General features: G+C 43.8%; 3 protein-coding genes across 4 annotated transcripts in view; all 3 read left to right on the forward strand.

The window, feature by feature from the left end:
* Positions 1–101: 101 nt before the first annotated feature.
* On the forward strand, positions 102–3,940 carry LOC137789488 (pepsin A-like). The gene is made up of 10 exons (XM_068583134.1): positions 102–210; positions 1,553–1,616; positions 1,919–2,084; positions 2,175–2,292; positions 2,464–2,582; positions 2,770–2,966; positions 3,055–3,171; positions 3,259–3,400; positions 3,545–3,643; positions 3,729–3,940. Exons 1-10 carry the CDS (start codon positions 102–104, stop codon positions 3,864–3,866), a joined length of 1,269 nt encoding a protein of 422 aa, XP_068439235.1. The 3' UTR covers positions 3,867–3,940.
* Positions 3,941–5,773: 1,833 nt separating this feature from the next.
* On the forward strand, positions 5,774–8,098 carry LOC137789943 (PI-PLC X domain-containing protein 1-like). Its single transcript, XM_068583827.1, has 7 exons — positions 5,774–5,795; positions 5,925–6,044; positions 6,256–6,380; positions 6,459–6,590; positions 7,271–7,438; positions 7,548–7,731; positions 7,845–8,098. The coding sequence occupies exons 2-7, from the start codon at positions 5,933–5,935 to the stop codon at positions 8,084–8,086; spliced, it is 963 nt and encodes a 320-aa protein (XP_068439928.1). The 5' UTR covers positions 5,774–5,795; positions 5,925–5,932; the 3' UTR covers positions 8,087–8,098.
* A 232-nt stretch (positions 8,099–8,330) lies between these two features.
* Positions 8,331–15,728, forward strand: part of spata20 (spermatogenesis associated 20) — a 38,279-nt gene continuing 30,881 nt past the window's right edge. For both annotated transcript variants that reach the window (XM_068582548.1, XM_068582549.1), the window contains exons 1-10: positions 8,331–8,600; positions 9,784–9,906; positions 10,015–10,079; positions 10,209–10,363; positions 10,451–10,594; positions 11,321–11,522; positions 11,618–11,748; positions 12,060–12,164; positions 12,732–12,806; positions 15,357–15,569. In XM_068582548.1, the coding sequence (XP_068438649.1) occupies positions 8,401–8,600; positions 9,784–9,906; positions 10,015–10,079; positions 10,209–10,363; positions 10,451–10,594; positions 11,321–11,522; positions 11,618–11,748; positions 12,060–12,164; positions 12,732–12,806; positions 15,357–15,569 (1,413 nt within the window). In that variant the 5' untranslated portion in view covers positions 8,331–8,400. The remainder of the gene's footprint in view (positions 8,601–9,783; positions 9,907–10,014; positions 10,080–10,208; positions 10,364–10,450; positions 10,595–11,320; positions 11,523–11,617; positions 11,749–12,059; positions 12,165–12,731; positions 12,807–15,356; positions 15,570–15,728) is intronic.

Consider the following 15,728-nt stretch of genomic DNA (forward strand, 5'->3'; position numbering starts at 1 on the left):
AGAAAACAGCCGAAGGATGTCATCGGAGGAGTCTCAGGCTTGGTTTTGAAGAACACAGATAAAAATTTAAAACAAAAACCCGTTTAGGGTGTGACTAATACATGCCTACTTTTAAACTTCAGAGTGTGACAGCCGCTGCTATTAACGGATCGTTCAATCGAGGGAATTGTAAGCTGCTGGGCTTTACGGCTGGACCCATGTACAAGTCAGGTTAGTGTGGACTCTGCTGCATGGATTTGGATCATTCTTTCAGATCTTACAAATATGTTTAAAAAAGGAGATTCCAGCACGCCATACTTACAGAAAGGACATAGTGAGTCTATCCATCAAACTAACTTTGCCTTCTGGCCTTTCTTAGAGCATGAAGTTCATTCAAAATAAGTGTCTGGTGTGCGGGAATTTTGCGACAAAATATTGAACTTCTATTGAATGCACGGGGGTCTGCAAAGAAAGGCCAGGCAGGGGTTTATACTGCAAGTGAACAGAGACAGAAGAGAGGAGAACTGAATGTAGTATTTGTGAAAAATATAACAGTTACTTTAGGAAAGTTTTCACAGGTATATGCTGTTGTACTTTTGTATGAGACTCTGGGGACATTTTACTTTGCAGACAATTAAAGACGAGTCACCGTTTGGTCTGAAAGTGGTTTCACTTCTTGCAACATTTTATTTTTAATAGGAAAACAGCGTTCTAGTAAAACGGTACTGTGTGCGCTTGGTTTAAATGATAACACAGCTCTATCAATATTTTATCAGCAGTAATTTTATAGTGTTAGCTTTCTAAACTAAAAGAACTTGATGAACGAGTAAACACATTAAAACGCAGCAGCAAATACTGTTAGCGTGAGGGGAGAAGCACAAGACTGTTTCAAATGAAAAGACATGACACACAATGACACGTTGACTTTGCTACATGTGGACGGTTCATTTTCATTTTGATGATGTGCCTTGTTGGTTTGGTTTTATTGTGTATTATGTCAGAACACAACAAACACTTAGAGAACTTGCAAAAGAATCGGGCCACAAATACACAGAACAAAACATACAGATCTCATAAAAGAGTAATATAATAAGGTAATATTTTCTATGTTTCAGGCAAGTTTCAAAGAAAAGGAAAGTATGAAATGAAAAACTAAACGTGAACAGTTTCATATGTACTCCAGCTGTATTGTGGAAATCCTTTTGCGTCATTTGACTTTGAGAATATTTTGATCGCCGTTTCCTTTTTTGCAAATGGGATCACGCTTTCTCCAAAAGTTTGTTCTCTTTCCTTTAATCATATATTTTTGATATTGTTGTGAGGTCAACGGCTACTTTGTCCGTTGCTTGTCTTCGCTTATCGCCCGTGCGTGCGTTCCTTTATCGATGTAAAATGCCAGTGCGCCTGCATAAAAGGGGACGCGTGGCGGTGTGTCGGCACCACCTTTTTGGAGTCGAACGGTGAGTAAACCACTGGGTTGTAGACCTACTGCATCGTCACGCAGCTATTGCAGTGTTTCAGTTCGTGTCGCTCTGTCATGTGACGAGCTTTTCTTCTTCATTTTCTTAACCAGGCGAAACAATGAAGTGGGTCTTTGACGTGTGTGCCCTTCTGGCGGTCTCTGAGTGCGTCTCCAGGTACGTCCGCTTTACCACGGAGACACCTTCTCATACCTGATGTCTTTTAGATTTGTTTAATTTTTTTCCTACTACCTGAACTTCCTCTGAAATAACTGCCAACATTGAATGTTGTCCGGCCTCTTCCGACCTTCTGTGCTTTGTAATAAATCAAAAATGAAGTAAAGGCAGCGAGGGTCAGGAGAACGGCTCAGAGACGTCTGCCAGGAAGGATAGACGAGCAAAAGGTTTTTTCCAGGTCAATGAAAGACGTACAAATAGAGATAAAACAAGATTTAAGCTGCTCCGTTTTTTTGGCCTAGGGCCCCTCTTTTGCAGGTCCCTCTGGTGATGGATAGGACAGCCAGGGACAAGCTTGAGGAGCAGGGCCTGTGGCAGCAGTACAGACTCAAGTACCCGTACAACCCCATGGCCAAGTTCAACGAGGGCTTCGACGTGGGCAACGAGCCCATGACCAACGACGCTGACGTGAGTAACAGCCGCCGAAGCTCTCCAAACTTGTGACGAAGAGCTCGCTTTGGGCCGTGAGCAACGTTGGTGTCTCCTCTTCGTCTCCAGCTGGCGTACTACGGAATCATCTCCATCGGTACGCCCCCTCAGTCCTTCAAGGTCATCTTTGACACCGGCTCGTCCAACCTGTGGGTGCCCTCCGTCTACTGCAGCAGTAAAGCCTGCAGTATGTGAACTAGCTGTGGACCTGCAACTTCGCTGTGTTGGGTGTTTACACGAGTAAACACCCGGCTAGTGCGAGCGCAAATAAACAATAAAACCAGAGATTATGAATCTTGACAGCAACTTCATCAGCAAAGATACGTTTGTCTTTCTCCCCACATCTGTACCTTCATAGAGAAGCACGACAAGTTCAACCCCGGCACCAGCAGCACCTACAGACACAACGGCGGCGCTGTCCATATCCGATACGGCACCGGTTGCATGATTGGTTTTCTGGGATACGACACTGTGACGGTGAGTGTAAAAAGCAGACAGTTATATATGTACATACCCAGATTCCCTTACAATTAAATAGCTGTCGGCCTGCAGGGTAATATTCACGTGTGTTGAAAAAGCAAACAATATTCGTCCACATTTCCCGATCCCATTGCAATTTGAGTTTTTTTTTCAAAGCCTGAGTGTCTTCTTGTTTGTCATCCAGGTGGGCGAACTCTCTGTGAGGAACCAGATCTTCGGCATGAGCCTGTTTGAGGGTCCCTTCATGCAGCACATCCGTGCCGATGGTATCCTGGGCCTGGCATATCCACGCCTGTCTGCGGCCAGGGCCACACCCGTCTTCGACAACATGATGAGAAAGGGCCTGGTCAGCCAGGACCTCTTCTCTGTGTACCTGAGCTCGTAAGGACAGCCGTAGCTTTGCTGCAATGCTGACACGGCGACTGATTTTATAGGACGTTTTTCAGTCGGTTCTCGTTTCCCTCTGCAGGGACTCTCAGCAAGGCAGCGTGGTGACCTTCGGTGGTGTTGACCCCAACCACTACCAAGGCTCCATCTCCTGGATCCCCGTCTCTAAAAATCAGTACTGGCAGATCACAGTGGACAGGTAAAGCCACTTGATGCCCCGGGAATACACCCAAGCCAAAGCGTCCGCTATCCGTCTGACGCACGCTGTGCTGTGTGTCCCTGTCAGCATCACCGTCAATGGTCAGGTTGTGGCTTGCAATGGCGGTTGTCAGGCGATCGTGGACACTGGCACTTCCCTGATCGTCGGACCTCAGAGCAGCATCAGCAGCATCAACAGCTGGATCGGAGCTCGCAGCAAGAACGAAGACGTGAGTTTCGGGGAAAAAACACGCTGGTGCACAGGAGGGGATTTCTATAGATTCACAATTTAGTGGAACAAAATTTGAAAAAACCTAACTCTTTAATGCCCTTTCATGTCTCTCTCTGTCTCTGTCTATCTCTCTCTCTCACAGTTTATGGTCAACTGCAACAGCATTGCCCAAATGCCAGATGTGGTCTTCCATATCCACGGAGAGGAATTCCCCATCCCACCCTCTGGCTACGTTCGTCAAGTAAGTGTTTGTTTCCCCGACAGAATGAGTTAATTTTTTTCATCGAACTATACTTTTAAATTCTTTTCCCATATCCCTCCCCCAGTCTCAGTACCATGGCTGCCGTACTGGCTTTGGAGGAGCAGAAGACAGCCTCTGGGTCCTGGGTGACGTCTTCATCAGACAGTATTACTCCATCTTCGACCGAGCCCAGAACATGGTGGGTCTGGCCAAGGCTAGATAAGTCTGAAGTCACCCACCCTGCCGGCTTTTAAATAATCACATGTACATCTTGGTGATATTGTGGAATTTCCAACATGCCTGAGACTCAAATCTTGTCTTGTTCTGTGAATGATTAAGGTTCATCCCATCAAATAAAAAGAGTTGAATCGACTGTCTGATATCTTTGACATAAATACGCGCATGACGGGATGTCGCGTCATTAACGAACATGTAGTCCACGCCATGAAGAACAAATTCACTCGAACCAGTCACATTAAGTCATTAAAAAAACATGACAAAACACACACGATATTAAAGATTTAATAAAAACAGCACTGTGTTGGTGAAGTTGGCTGAGCTGCAGAGGTAAATTAAGCTCTAGCGTAAGACAGGAAGACGATCCCCTCTCGCTCGGCTCGTAGGCCGCTCACTTGTACTGCCTCGCCAGCATAAAAGCAGTCGGGGAGACTCGGCGGTGACATGAGTCGCAGCTGCTGACGCCGGCAGCACTATTTGAGCTTAAGTAAACGACGCTGAAAATTTAGCACAAACAAAAAAAGGCTTGTCAGTGTTAGCTGCAGCAGCTAGCTCCCGGGTAACGGGACCAGCCCCGGCTCGACGCCCGACGCGGGCAGCAGCACCGTTTATGATTAAATACGACTGCAGATGCAAAAACAAAACAGTAACACAAACAGCCGTTGATATTAGCATCGTCACCACAAAACATGCTCGTAACCCTCCGTGCGAAAAGGCATCATCAGTAAATCCTCTAGCAAGTCCATTTCTACTCCTCCTTCAGCCGTTGATGGTTAAAAAACTCTCATTTCACTTAAGTCAGAGAAGTTTTAACTTCTCTGACTTAACAGGAGCAATGAGAAAAATAAGCTGATAGGAAAAAAATAATTATAATACATGTAGTCAGTATGTTTGTGAAAAACAATTAAATTATAAATTCTGTTTAGGCCAACAGAGAAGGCTTAGCAGGCTCTGACGGCCCACCACTGCCTTTAACACTACAACGCAACGTACAAAACAAACATGTAACTGAATAAATCCAAGTCATGTAAGTTTTAATAGATATTTTTTTAACTTGTGCAGGCACTTTAAATATCAGTGATGTCAACGTTTTCCTTCTAGGCCTATGTTAACTTATCATCTACCAAAAAATGTACTTCTCTGACCTCACACGTCACAACTCATTAACTTAAATTGTACTTGACATAAAGCCTACATTGTTTTTTTTTTGTTTCTTTCTTTTTTCACTGTCAGCCAGCTTTCTACCACTTCCCAAAAATGGCCCAAATTTGACAATTCCTCAAAAGTGATTAATAATACATTTATTTGATCAAGTCACTAAATATTATGAGAAATCAAACAAATTATCACAGTGTAGAGCTGGATCAGCAACCTTTAAGACGTCCAAAGCCAATTTACAATGTCTATTTTCTGCCTAAAATACAACTACAATAATACCTATGTTGCGTATCCTATTGTATTGTAGGCTCTACATACTTAACGTTGTAAAGAAGCTGCATGTGAGGGACTTTTTTTGCCCAGAATAATGACAAATCCAACACTAACTGTCACACACACATGCAATTGCAGCGTATGAACAAAGATGCCGCCAGAGAACAAAAACAAGATCTTCAAGATTGTAACTTGTGCCCAATGATGGTATGAGGAAGTCTCACAGAAACTCCATGTCATCCTCAGGATCAAGTCTATTTTTAGATATTCACGTGCAATGGGCTTCCTGGTGACAAAAACTTGTAGGACTACACTTGTTACACAAGTTTGTCCCTTGCCACAGTGCATTTAAGGTAGTACTGTAACTTGAATACTGCAGCCTTCCAATGAGCAGCAGGACATGACAACATCAGTTCTTCGTGTACTCTCGTGGTTCAAAATCTGATGTCATAAAGAGGCCAAGGAGGGCTGGCACCTTGGCAGAGTAAGTTGTATTTTTCGAAACTCTTGACCCTAATGTCTGTGTTTTACTTTAATGCAACCTATTCTTTATTGCCAGAAACTGCTGACATTGAGAAAAGTAAGATATTGACAGTTGACTTGCTTTTTGTAGGATTTGAGATGGCAATGTCAACAAAAAAAGACGAAAGAAAAATCACCAGCTACTGTGATTGGATGTCGCAACTACCAGTCGAGCTCCACGACATTCCTCTCTATGATCTGGCCATACCAGGTATGAGGCTGACATGAGCTAGCTGCTCACGTTGCTACTGCATTTAGCTAAGACATAGCACTCGACAGTTTTTTTGACACTGTATGCACATTTAAATTAACTTGTGCTGCTGTGCTGGGCAGCAACGATTGGTGGATTAATACAACTGTGTGTGTGTGTTGGTGTGTGTCCGTGTGTGTGTGTCCGTGTGGGTGTGTGTGGTATTCCCTAGGTAGCCATGACTCAATGAGTTATGACTTGGACATCGACTCTCCTATAATAGAACCTGATAGACTGAAAATATTGAGCAAGATTTATTGTGCACGTAAAATTGTGCGCAAATGGGCCACCACTCAGGTAAATGGTTTTTCAAAAACCTTTCAGTGCCAACTGTATTTGAGCAAAACAAATATGGGAGTGCTTGTTGGACTGCAGGAGGAGACCATCACAAAGCAGCTGGATGCGGGGGTTCGCTACTTTGACCTGAGGATCGCTCGAAAGGCACGCGACAGCAACGCCACTCAGCTTTACTTTCATCACGGGCTGTACACGCACACGGATGTGGAGGTAAACATGGAAATGTCATGCATTAGCATAAGAACATTGCTTATTTACATTACATACACATCAATAAATATTTAGGGGGAATCAACCTTTGGGATTTTTTGAGACTCAAGACTTTTACGGCAATACATGTAAAAATAAATAAACGAATGACTTCCAGAAAATGTCACTGAACTCAAACGTGACATGTGCCTGAAGAAATACTTCTATATAATATTATGAAGAATGTATTTTTGGAGTGTGAAGGGGGGGACGTGTCCTAAGTTTTTTTATTTTATCCTAGTTACGGCCCTGTACGTTGTAATGTTAGTCAGTAAGAAAATAATTTAGTTTTAAGTTTAAATTTAGTCAAACGTGTACTTCTGACAATTACTGAGATGTTACTTTGTGTTTTGTGATAAGGATGATCATATAATAAATAATAATCCCAGGATCTATATGTTATCATGCACATCAAGGTCAGATCAGAAAAACTGATAAACATTAACCACTGGTTTTTAGTTAAACTATTTTTTATATTTGACCATCCACTACGTTTTACTGTGAGCAAAGATCGCCCGGTGACTGATTTTTCTTTGAAATACGCCGACATACTTATCTATATTTCAAAAAGTACACCGGAGAAGATATCTGTATATTGGACTACAACTGTATTAAGAACCACTGTTCTGCCCCTGTGACAGACAGTTCTCAAGGAAATAAAGGACTGGGCCGAGAGGCACCCCAAAGAGATCCTCATCCTGGCTTTGTCCAACTTCAAAGGGTTTGACAAAGCGATTGCCGCGCAGCTCCACAAACATCTCATCGGCTTCATCAAAACCTTGTTTGGAGCCAAACTCATCCATATCAGGGTAAAGTACACTGGATCTTTGAAGTTAAGTGCATATCTCATCAATAATTTGACAGTTCTGAGGTCACCAGATCCAAACTGATTTAAAGTCTCCCGATGTATCACAACAGGACAAGTTGACCCTGAGGAGTTGCTGGGACAAAGGCAAAAACGTCATAGTGTCGTATGATTATCCGACAACTCAGCACGGCGATATATGGAGTAAAATACCGTATTTCTACGGCGATACTATGAACACAACAAAACTTGAGTCAAAACTCCGGCACGTCTTGGAGACGGCGAGGCCCGTTAAGTGTGAGTTTTTCACTCAGTTTGGGCCACACGTGCCATCTTGTAAAATGTACAATGTATTGCATAAAGTGATGCTGAGCTATCATTTGACCTCCCCCACCATGATGACCCTGCAGATTTCTTTGTGTGTGGCCTGAACTTGACACTGCCGGGGGATTTCAGGATACTCCAGTACATCCTGCGCCTTTGCGACAACCTCGCCAACGTCATACGGAGGGGCTTGCCGAGGCTGCTGCTGTGGGTGAAACAGCAAGCTGCTAAGACGCCGATGAACATCGTGGCCTCCGACTTGGTGACTCGCAATGACTTTGTCAAAACAGTTATCGAGCTCAATGCTTTGAAATCCGTGAGAGCATAGGGAAAGCATAGGAAAAACATGTCTTTTTTTGTTCTCCTCTTTTTTATTTTTTATAAATATCTACCTACTACTTTTTTTCCCCCCTTAAATTGCATTTGATGTCTATCTCCACCCACAAATGTATTAAAAGAAGAAGAAAAAGTGATTGTTTGGTGTGTCCCTAACCTGTTTTGGCGCGCCACCTAACGTCAACTCGTGGTACTGCAATAAAAACGTGTTTATCTCCCGCCTGCAAGTTTTGGCTGGTTTATCCATGTCAACAAAGTAGCTGACCCCAGCGGGTAACTAGCCGACACGCTTGGGGGTGGATTAGGATGATAAGGCTGGCATGGCGTCGGTCGGCGTCCAGAAATAGCCTCGTGGAGCCCGCACGTCTCTTGGCCGCAGCTTTTCTGAGAGCGGACGGTCCTCTGCAGGACTCGGGGGGTCACGTTAGGTGTTTCAGACCAATCCTCCACCCACCGAGCGAGAGGTCACCGACACACCGCCGCCCACAGCCGGCCTACCACCTCAGGTAAAGCCGCAGAGGCGAATAGGTCGCTAACGCGAGATGTGCGTGACTTAAAGTTCAAGCAAACATGTTTAATTTAGCTGTCGTTATGACGGTATGCCGCTGGCCGTGACGACTGCAGTGCAGGCACGCCGCGTTGACGCGAAACTCCCGATAGAAAACCATACAATTTAACATGTCCACAACGTTAAATGGTACCAGGAGACACGCCACCGCGAGAAAATACATTCAACGGAGGTCCAGACGCCCCGTATTTTAATTCCGTGTGACAAGATAAGCCTCCAAGTGGCACTCATTTCCAATAATATATTAGCTTTTCTACGAGGGTTGCCCGGAAATGTCCCGAGTCCGCTCTGCTAGCGGTGAAAGCCTTTGCGTTACATGTCAAATTTCGACTCTAAGCGGGTCACATGTGTCTCAGCTATTTCAGCCGAATTTTAAGACGTGGTCTCATGTATCGGATAGTGTTTTCAGTCATGTTTTATGGGGCACGAGCCCATGGCTGTAAGCAAAATGACATAAACATTGTGGAATACTGGAGCGGAAGTCGGCATGACGTGACTGCGGTCAAGTGGCTAACAGCTAGGTTAGTCTCTGCAGCTGTATGTAGGTTAGTAGTAGGTCGCAAGCTTCTTTAGCATCGGTGTCATCAGAACAGGATGCAAACTGGTTTAAAAACGACAAATGATCGACTATTGTGGTAAAGTTGAACTGTTAGCTATTCTACACGCTGACAGTGTACAGTTTTGACGAGTCTCTTTAACACTAATACCGTTGAGTGACTGTCCATTTAAGGCGAATAGTGCTGGGACACCTGAAAGGGAAATGCAGCCATATCGGACATAATTAATTACACCTGTGCTACTACTCGCCAACGTGTCTCGTGCACAACGTCTGTTGGTTGCTGTATTATTGCTCTGACCATGAGGACACATACTGGAAACACTATTTCAATCATTGACAGAAGTGAAGCTGATGATTTAAGCATCCAGTGGGTACCATCATGTCCCCTAATTAGCAGCAGCTGACATGGAGGGGGGACAACAACAGCAGAGCAGGGCAATGAGTTTGTATCTACTGTACATAGCTGTACATGATATTTTATTTCATTCATTTAGAGATAAAATAAAACAATAATACAACAATAATAACATTATTATTTTTAATTAAATTTTTTTTCATCCAGCTCACCGGTCTTCATGAGCATGGCGTCGGGAGGGACGTCCCCCACCCACCACAAACACACCAACAGGTTGGCCGAGGAGCGGTCGCCCTACCTGCTGCAACACGCGCACAACCCCGTTGACTGGTGAGTGTGCCCTTTTTCTTTATTTTCCTTTTTTGAGGTGCGGCTCGAGACACATTTCTGTAATAGTGACACGATGTCACGTGCAAACCAGTGTCCCGCTTGTTTCAGGTATCCATGGGGACAGGACGCTTTTGACAAAGCGAAGAATGAAGACAAGCCGATCTTTTTATCAGGTAGAAGCGTGCATTTCGTTCGGGGGCACCTCTGGGGAAATAAAGAGAAATGAATTCCTTTCACATGTTGTCACACTGACTTACAACAGCTGCGCTCGTCTGTTTGCCGTCACTCTCTCCGACCGTCAGTGGGCTACTCGACGTGCCATTGGTGCCACGTCATGGAGAGGGAGTCTTTCGAAGACGAGGAAATCGGCAAGATCCTGAGCGACAACTTTGTCTGCATCAAAGTAGACCGAGAAGAGAGGCCCGACGTGGACAAGGTCTACATGACCTTTGTGCAGGTTTGTGTGTGTAAATCGTGTGCGGTTTTCTCAAACTCTTTTGTCATGACTTTGGTTCTCATGACTTTTGGCGGCGCGTGTCTACAGGCGACGAGCGGCGGTGGGGGTTGGCCCATGAGCGTGTGGCTGACCCCGGACCTGCGACCTTTCATTGGAGGCACTTACTTCCCTCCCACCGACCACGCAAGAAGACCGGGGCTCAAAACGGTTCTCAACCGGATCATTGAACAGGTAAAACGGTTTTAACCTCTCCATTTAAAACTGTACATTTCCTCAAATCTAGTTTGTATCTGTCGTGCGGGCCGTCGGCGATCATTTGTATATAATCGTTGGTGCCAGTGGTGAAAAATGTGACAACAGATCCGAAGTGAATTAGGTGCGCTTTACATCGGCTTCAGGTTGAGGTAAACAAAGTGTCGACCTGAGCACATGGTTCCAATGTGAGGAGAGAAAAGCCTGTCTAGATGTTACTGCTGTCGGGCAGGCTTTGCTGTTTCAGCCCACGAGCGACCATATTTGTCGCTCAAGAGACAAGATGACGACAGAGATGTGCCGATAACGAGTCTCTTGGTTTATGAGCAGCGAGTGTGTTTGACAACTCCCGGGGGAAAGGTGATGCCGGAGTTGTCGCTTCCCTCCAGCAATTCAGATTTAGATAATAAAAAAAAGAAAATTTCGTGATTGACACGTGGCGTTGTGAGAGCAGAGCGGGTCCTTTCAGGAGCTGCTCGGTACGAGCCGGAGGGACGGCGATGGGAGCGCAAAATAAATTATCGGTTGTCAAGTGGTAGAAATTGTGCAATGAAAGTTTCGGTTTTACTGTGTGAAAAAAAATGAATAGACAAGGACGCTGAAATCGTTAATTTGTCTGTTATCTGTGAGAGGAGTTAAATCCGGGTCATCTAAACGTCCTTTCGCCCTTCCGATCACATGAAACGTGTGCCTTTTGATCCCCAGTGGCAGAATAACCGTCCCGCTTTGGAGTCCAGCGGAGAGAGGATCCTTGAAGCCCTGAAGAAGAGCACGGCCGTCGCTGCGAACCCCGGACAGGGTCCTCCGCCGGCCCCGGCCGTCGCCAGCCGCTGCTTCCAGCAGCTGGCGCACTCCTACGAGGAGGAGTACGGCGGCTTCCGGGACGCTCCAAAGTTCCCCACACCAGGTAGATTCGGCGAGAAGTTTCAGGCTTCTGGTCCTGCTGAACACTCTTCATGTGTGACTCTATTTTCTCTCCCCTCCTCCGCCCCCCCACCACAGTGAATCTGATGTTCCTCATGTCTTACTGGTCTGTGAATCGCTCCACCTCAGAAGGGGTCGAGGCGCTCCAGATGGCCTTGCACACACTCCGCATGATGGCGCTGGGCGGCATCCACGACCACGTGGCTCAGGTTCGGTCACGTTCAAATGAGAAAAGACAAAAGAGAAGGGGGCGGGGGGCATTTTGAGCCTTTGTAAATTAAAATCTGCTCTCATTTCGGCTCTATAAAACAATTACTGAAAAAACTGTGGCTGCACTGTATGTCTCCTGTGTGGGCATGGTGTGTGTTTTTCTATTCCTTCTGTTCAGGCCAGATATGCGTTTGCATGTCGCGCGGCAGGAGAGGCGCTTAATGTTGCCACAGATAATGAGGTGAATCTGAACTGACTGTTCGTATGAGAACTACGTACTCTATCTCTCTCTTACGTCCCTCTGCCGCAGGGTTTTCACCGCTACTCAACAGACTCCTCCTGGCACGTTCCCCACTTTGAGAAGATGTTGTACGACCAGGCACAGCTGGCTGTAGCCTACATAACTGCCTCCCAGGTGTGTGTGTGTTCTGTGTGTTTGTGCTTGTGTGTTCTTGTTAGTGTATCTGACAGGGTAATTATCTCCCCCATCCTATCCAAGTCATTTAACGGCATATTACCCAATCAGCGAAAGTCATCGTTGTGAGACTTGGCAGACATTCATTATTTTCCGTCAGAGCAAATAACGACATTGAAGGCACTAATGTGCACATTTGTAAGGTTGTCAGTTTTTGCCAATTATCTCCTGAAGATATATACATTTTTTTATTTATTTTTTTTTAAGGGTAAAATTCAAATTGACGTGAACCCGTATCCACTGCACTGGGCAGTTTTTAATAAAGATGCAGCAATAAGGACAGACATCTGAATGCCATAGCGTTTCATCATCTCGTGAGTGTGTGCCGGCCTGGCCTGTTTTACAGAGCAGACCGAAACAAAAAGTGAATTAGGACACGAGCGCGCGGGCCAACGCCGGCGCAATTCAGCCAATTAATATGCGTCACGTGCCGGTATCTTTTAAGGTGACGTTGCGGTTGAATCGTAACCCTAAGCAGGTGTCTGCTGTGTGTTCCTGCTCTTCCAGGTATCAGGCGAGCAGATGTTTGCAGATGTGGCTAAGGACATACTGCTCTACGTCTCCAGAGACCTGAGTGACAAGGTGAGTCAGCGACAGTCTTTTGGTGTGTGTTTCAGAATCACATCTTAAATTTCATTCATTATATGTTATATGAATGATTGATTGAAAGATTTACGGTATTTGTTGACTATTTTCAACACTTTATCTTGCCTTGGGATGTTCCTTTCCTCCCATGTTCCCCCCTCACAGAACACAGGTGTTGCTGGTCCCTACCTGCCATAATCCATTACTTTCTTTGTGTTGTATTATTAAAATTCCTGTTTTTGTTCATCCATGTTGGAAGGAACTCGGTCTCTTGGTAAAAATACTCCATATATACACTGTATTATAAGTACATTTGAACAGATTGCTTTAGGCTAAAGTACATTTTTCTGCTGGAACACACCGGTACTGCTTCACCAAACCGAGCCTCACATAACCATCTGTGTCTGGAGCAGGTCCCGCCTCCGTGGCCATGGCTTTGCTGCCCATGATGCCCGCTGACATGAACTGTGGCTATCTGGATCATAGGTCCATGCCTACTACTCATTATATGAATAGTTTGTCATATTCATGTAATGTGCTGTAACTCAGTTACGTTGTTCATTCTGGTCACATGACATCTATTGCTTCTGTCCATCTGGGGAGAGGGATCCACCTCTGTTGCTCTTCCTTTTTTCCCTGTTAAAGGGACTTTACTATCTTTGTGAGGTCCTGGGACAGGGATGTCATGTATACAGAATGTAAAGCACTTCAATTTCTATTTTGTATTTGTGATTTTGGGCTATACAAAAGAAATAAACTGAAAAACATTTTTTTTAAATGTTGGCAAAGGCAAGTCATTAAAAATAAAGCAACAGCTTTTATTTGTATCTGCTGCTGACGAAGGAAGAAAAAAGGTAACTTAATTCCACTAGAAGACGATAATTGTGCATCTGCCTGTGTGTGTGTGTGTGTGTGTGTGTGTGCACGTCTGTGTGCTCGTGCTCCCTCGAGGGCAAGTGGTAGGCGCCCGCTGACAAATAGCTTCTTAAACCTTTCGCTCTTCTTTGAGGGTCAAAAGGTTTTTTTTCTCTTTCTTTTGATTAATGAGTCGACAGCAGCGGACGGGAGGGGCACACAATTAATACCGCGCTCGTTGTAATCATTATACTCCTCAAGATTTATTATGTAATTATGCACCAACGAATTAACCTCGCCACGGTAATTCCCCGCAGACTTGTGCGTTTCTTTTTGGCTGTGGCCGTCCGCTCGGCGAGGTAGACTCCTCCGGCTCTCATCGTGGCTGTGAAGCAATGACTTACTGTTCTCAGCGTGTCTGCAGAGCGCGGGGCTCACATGACACATTGTTTAATTCGGTTCTTTTAAAAGGTATTGATTTCCTGTCTCGGTGATGTAAAGGCCCGACTGAGGCCTTTACGATGAGTGACAGCGTGCACGCGCTTGTCAGACCCGTTCACAGGTGTTCGCCCATTGATTCGTGTCACATTTGTAGTTTCAGGTCGTAACTTTTGATAGTTTCTCGAGAAAGTAGGACAAGCGAAAGTAGGTCCGGCCTGAAAATCTTGTTTTTGCTGACCTCCTGTGGCTTTACTCCGTATAGTGAGAACAGCACACAGGAAACAGACTTTCAACCAAACAGGGCAAAAAACAAACCTTGCTCTTTAGACTTTACTTGTTTTGTTTGTGTGTTTTATCCAGTCAATCATCACAATACAATATTATTCTATATAATATACAAAAACAGAGACTGAAAAGGTATAGGTAGCAGCAAAAAATGCTTGTATATTCCTATCCTAAATTATTATCAATTAAATCAGATAAATCATTTTATCTATTATTGATATATATATATATATATATATTTATATATATATATATATTTATATATATATATATATTTATATATATATATATATATTTATATATATATATATATTTATATATATATATATTTATATATATATTTATATATATATATATTTATATATATATATATATATATTTATATATATATATATATATATATATTTATATATATATATATTTATATATATATATATTTATATTTATATATATATATATTTATATATATATATATTTATATATATATATATATATATATATATTTATATATATATATATATATATATTTATATATATATATATATATATATATATTTATATTTATATATATATATATATATATATATATATATATATATTTATATATATATATATATTTATATATATATACACCTGTAACTTTTAAAAAAAAAAATTTGTTCATAAACCAAATCATTCAATTCCATAACATGTGATCTGAAAAAAACAATGTATTTCTGTGCTCATAGTAGCCAACATTATGATGCGTATCGCTCGTTTTTCTAACAATACTGTTGAATTTATAAAGATTTTATAGGCAACAGCTCCCGGACCTCTGAGGCGGTCCGGACGTGACTCTTTACAGTATTCACGTTCACACAGTTAAAGATTTGGTCTTCATCTTGAATTAAACATGTGACTCCATAGTTCAACAAAGGCATTGAATATCTCCCCTCTCCTCCTTCCATGTCTGTGCCTCTGACTCAGTCCGGAGGCTTCTACAGTGCAGAGGATGCGGACTCTGTCCCGCCATCGGGGGGACCGGAGAAGCGCGAGGGGGCGTTCTGCGTCTGGACCGCCTCAGAGGTCCGGGAGCTGTTGCCGGATGTGATCGAGGGCGCCGCCGGAGCCGCCACGCTGGCCGACATCTTCATGCACCACTACGGAGTCAAGGAACAAGGCAATGTTGCTCTGGAGCAGGTCAGCTTTCAATCGTACCGTCTCGCATGCGGCCATTGCAACACCATCTAGGATTGCAGTTTTGACATGGAAGGAATAAAAGACCGAAGGTCCACTCTGTGGAACTCGACTCCGAGGTAGCGAATCAGACGAATCAATCATTTACATGAGAAAAGGGTC

This window comes from Clinocottus analis, unplaced genomic scaffold (genome assembly GCF_023055335.1).
Source record: "Clinocottus analis isolate CAN_PGR_092001 unplaced genomic scaffold, fCliAna1.0.p SCAF_19, whole genome shotgun sequence".
Taxonomy (NCBI): Eukaryota; Metazoa; Chordata; class Actinopteri; order Perciformes; family Cottidae; genus Clinocottus; species Clinocottus analis.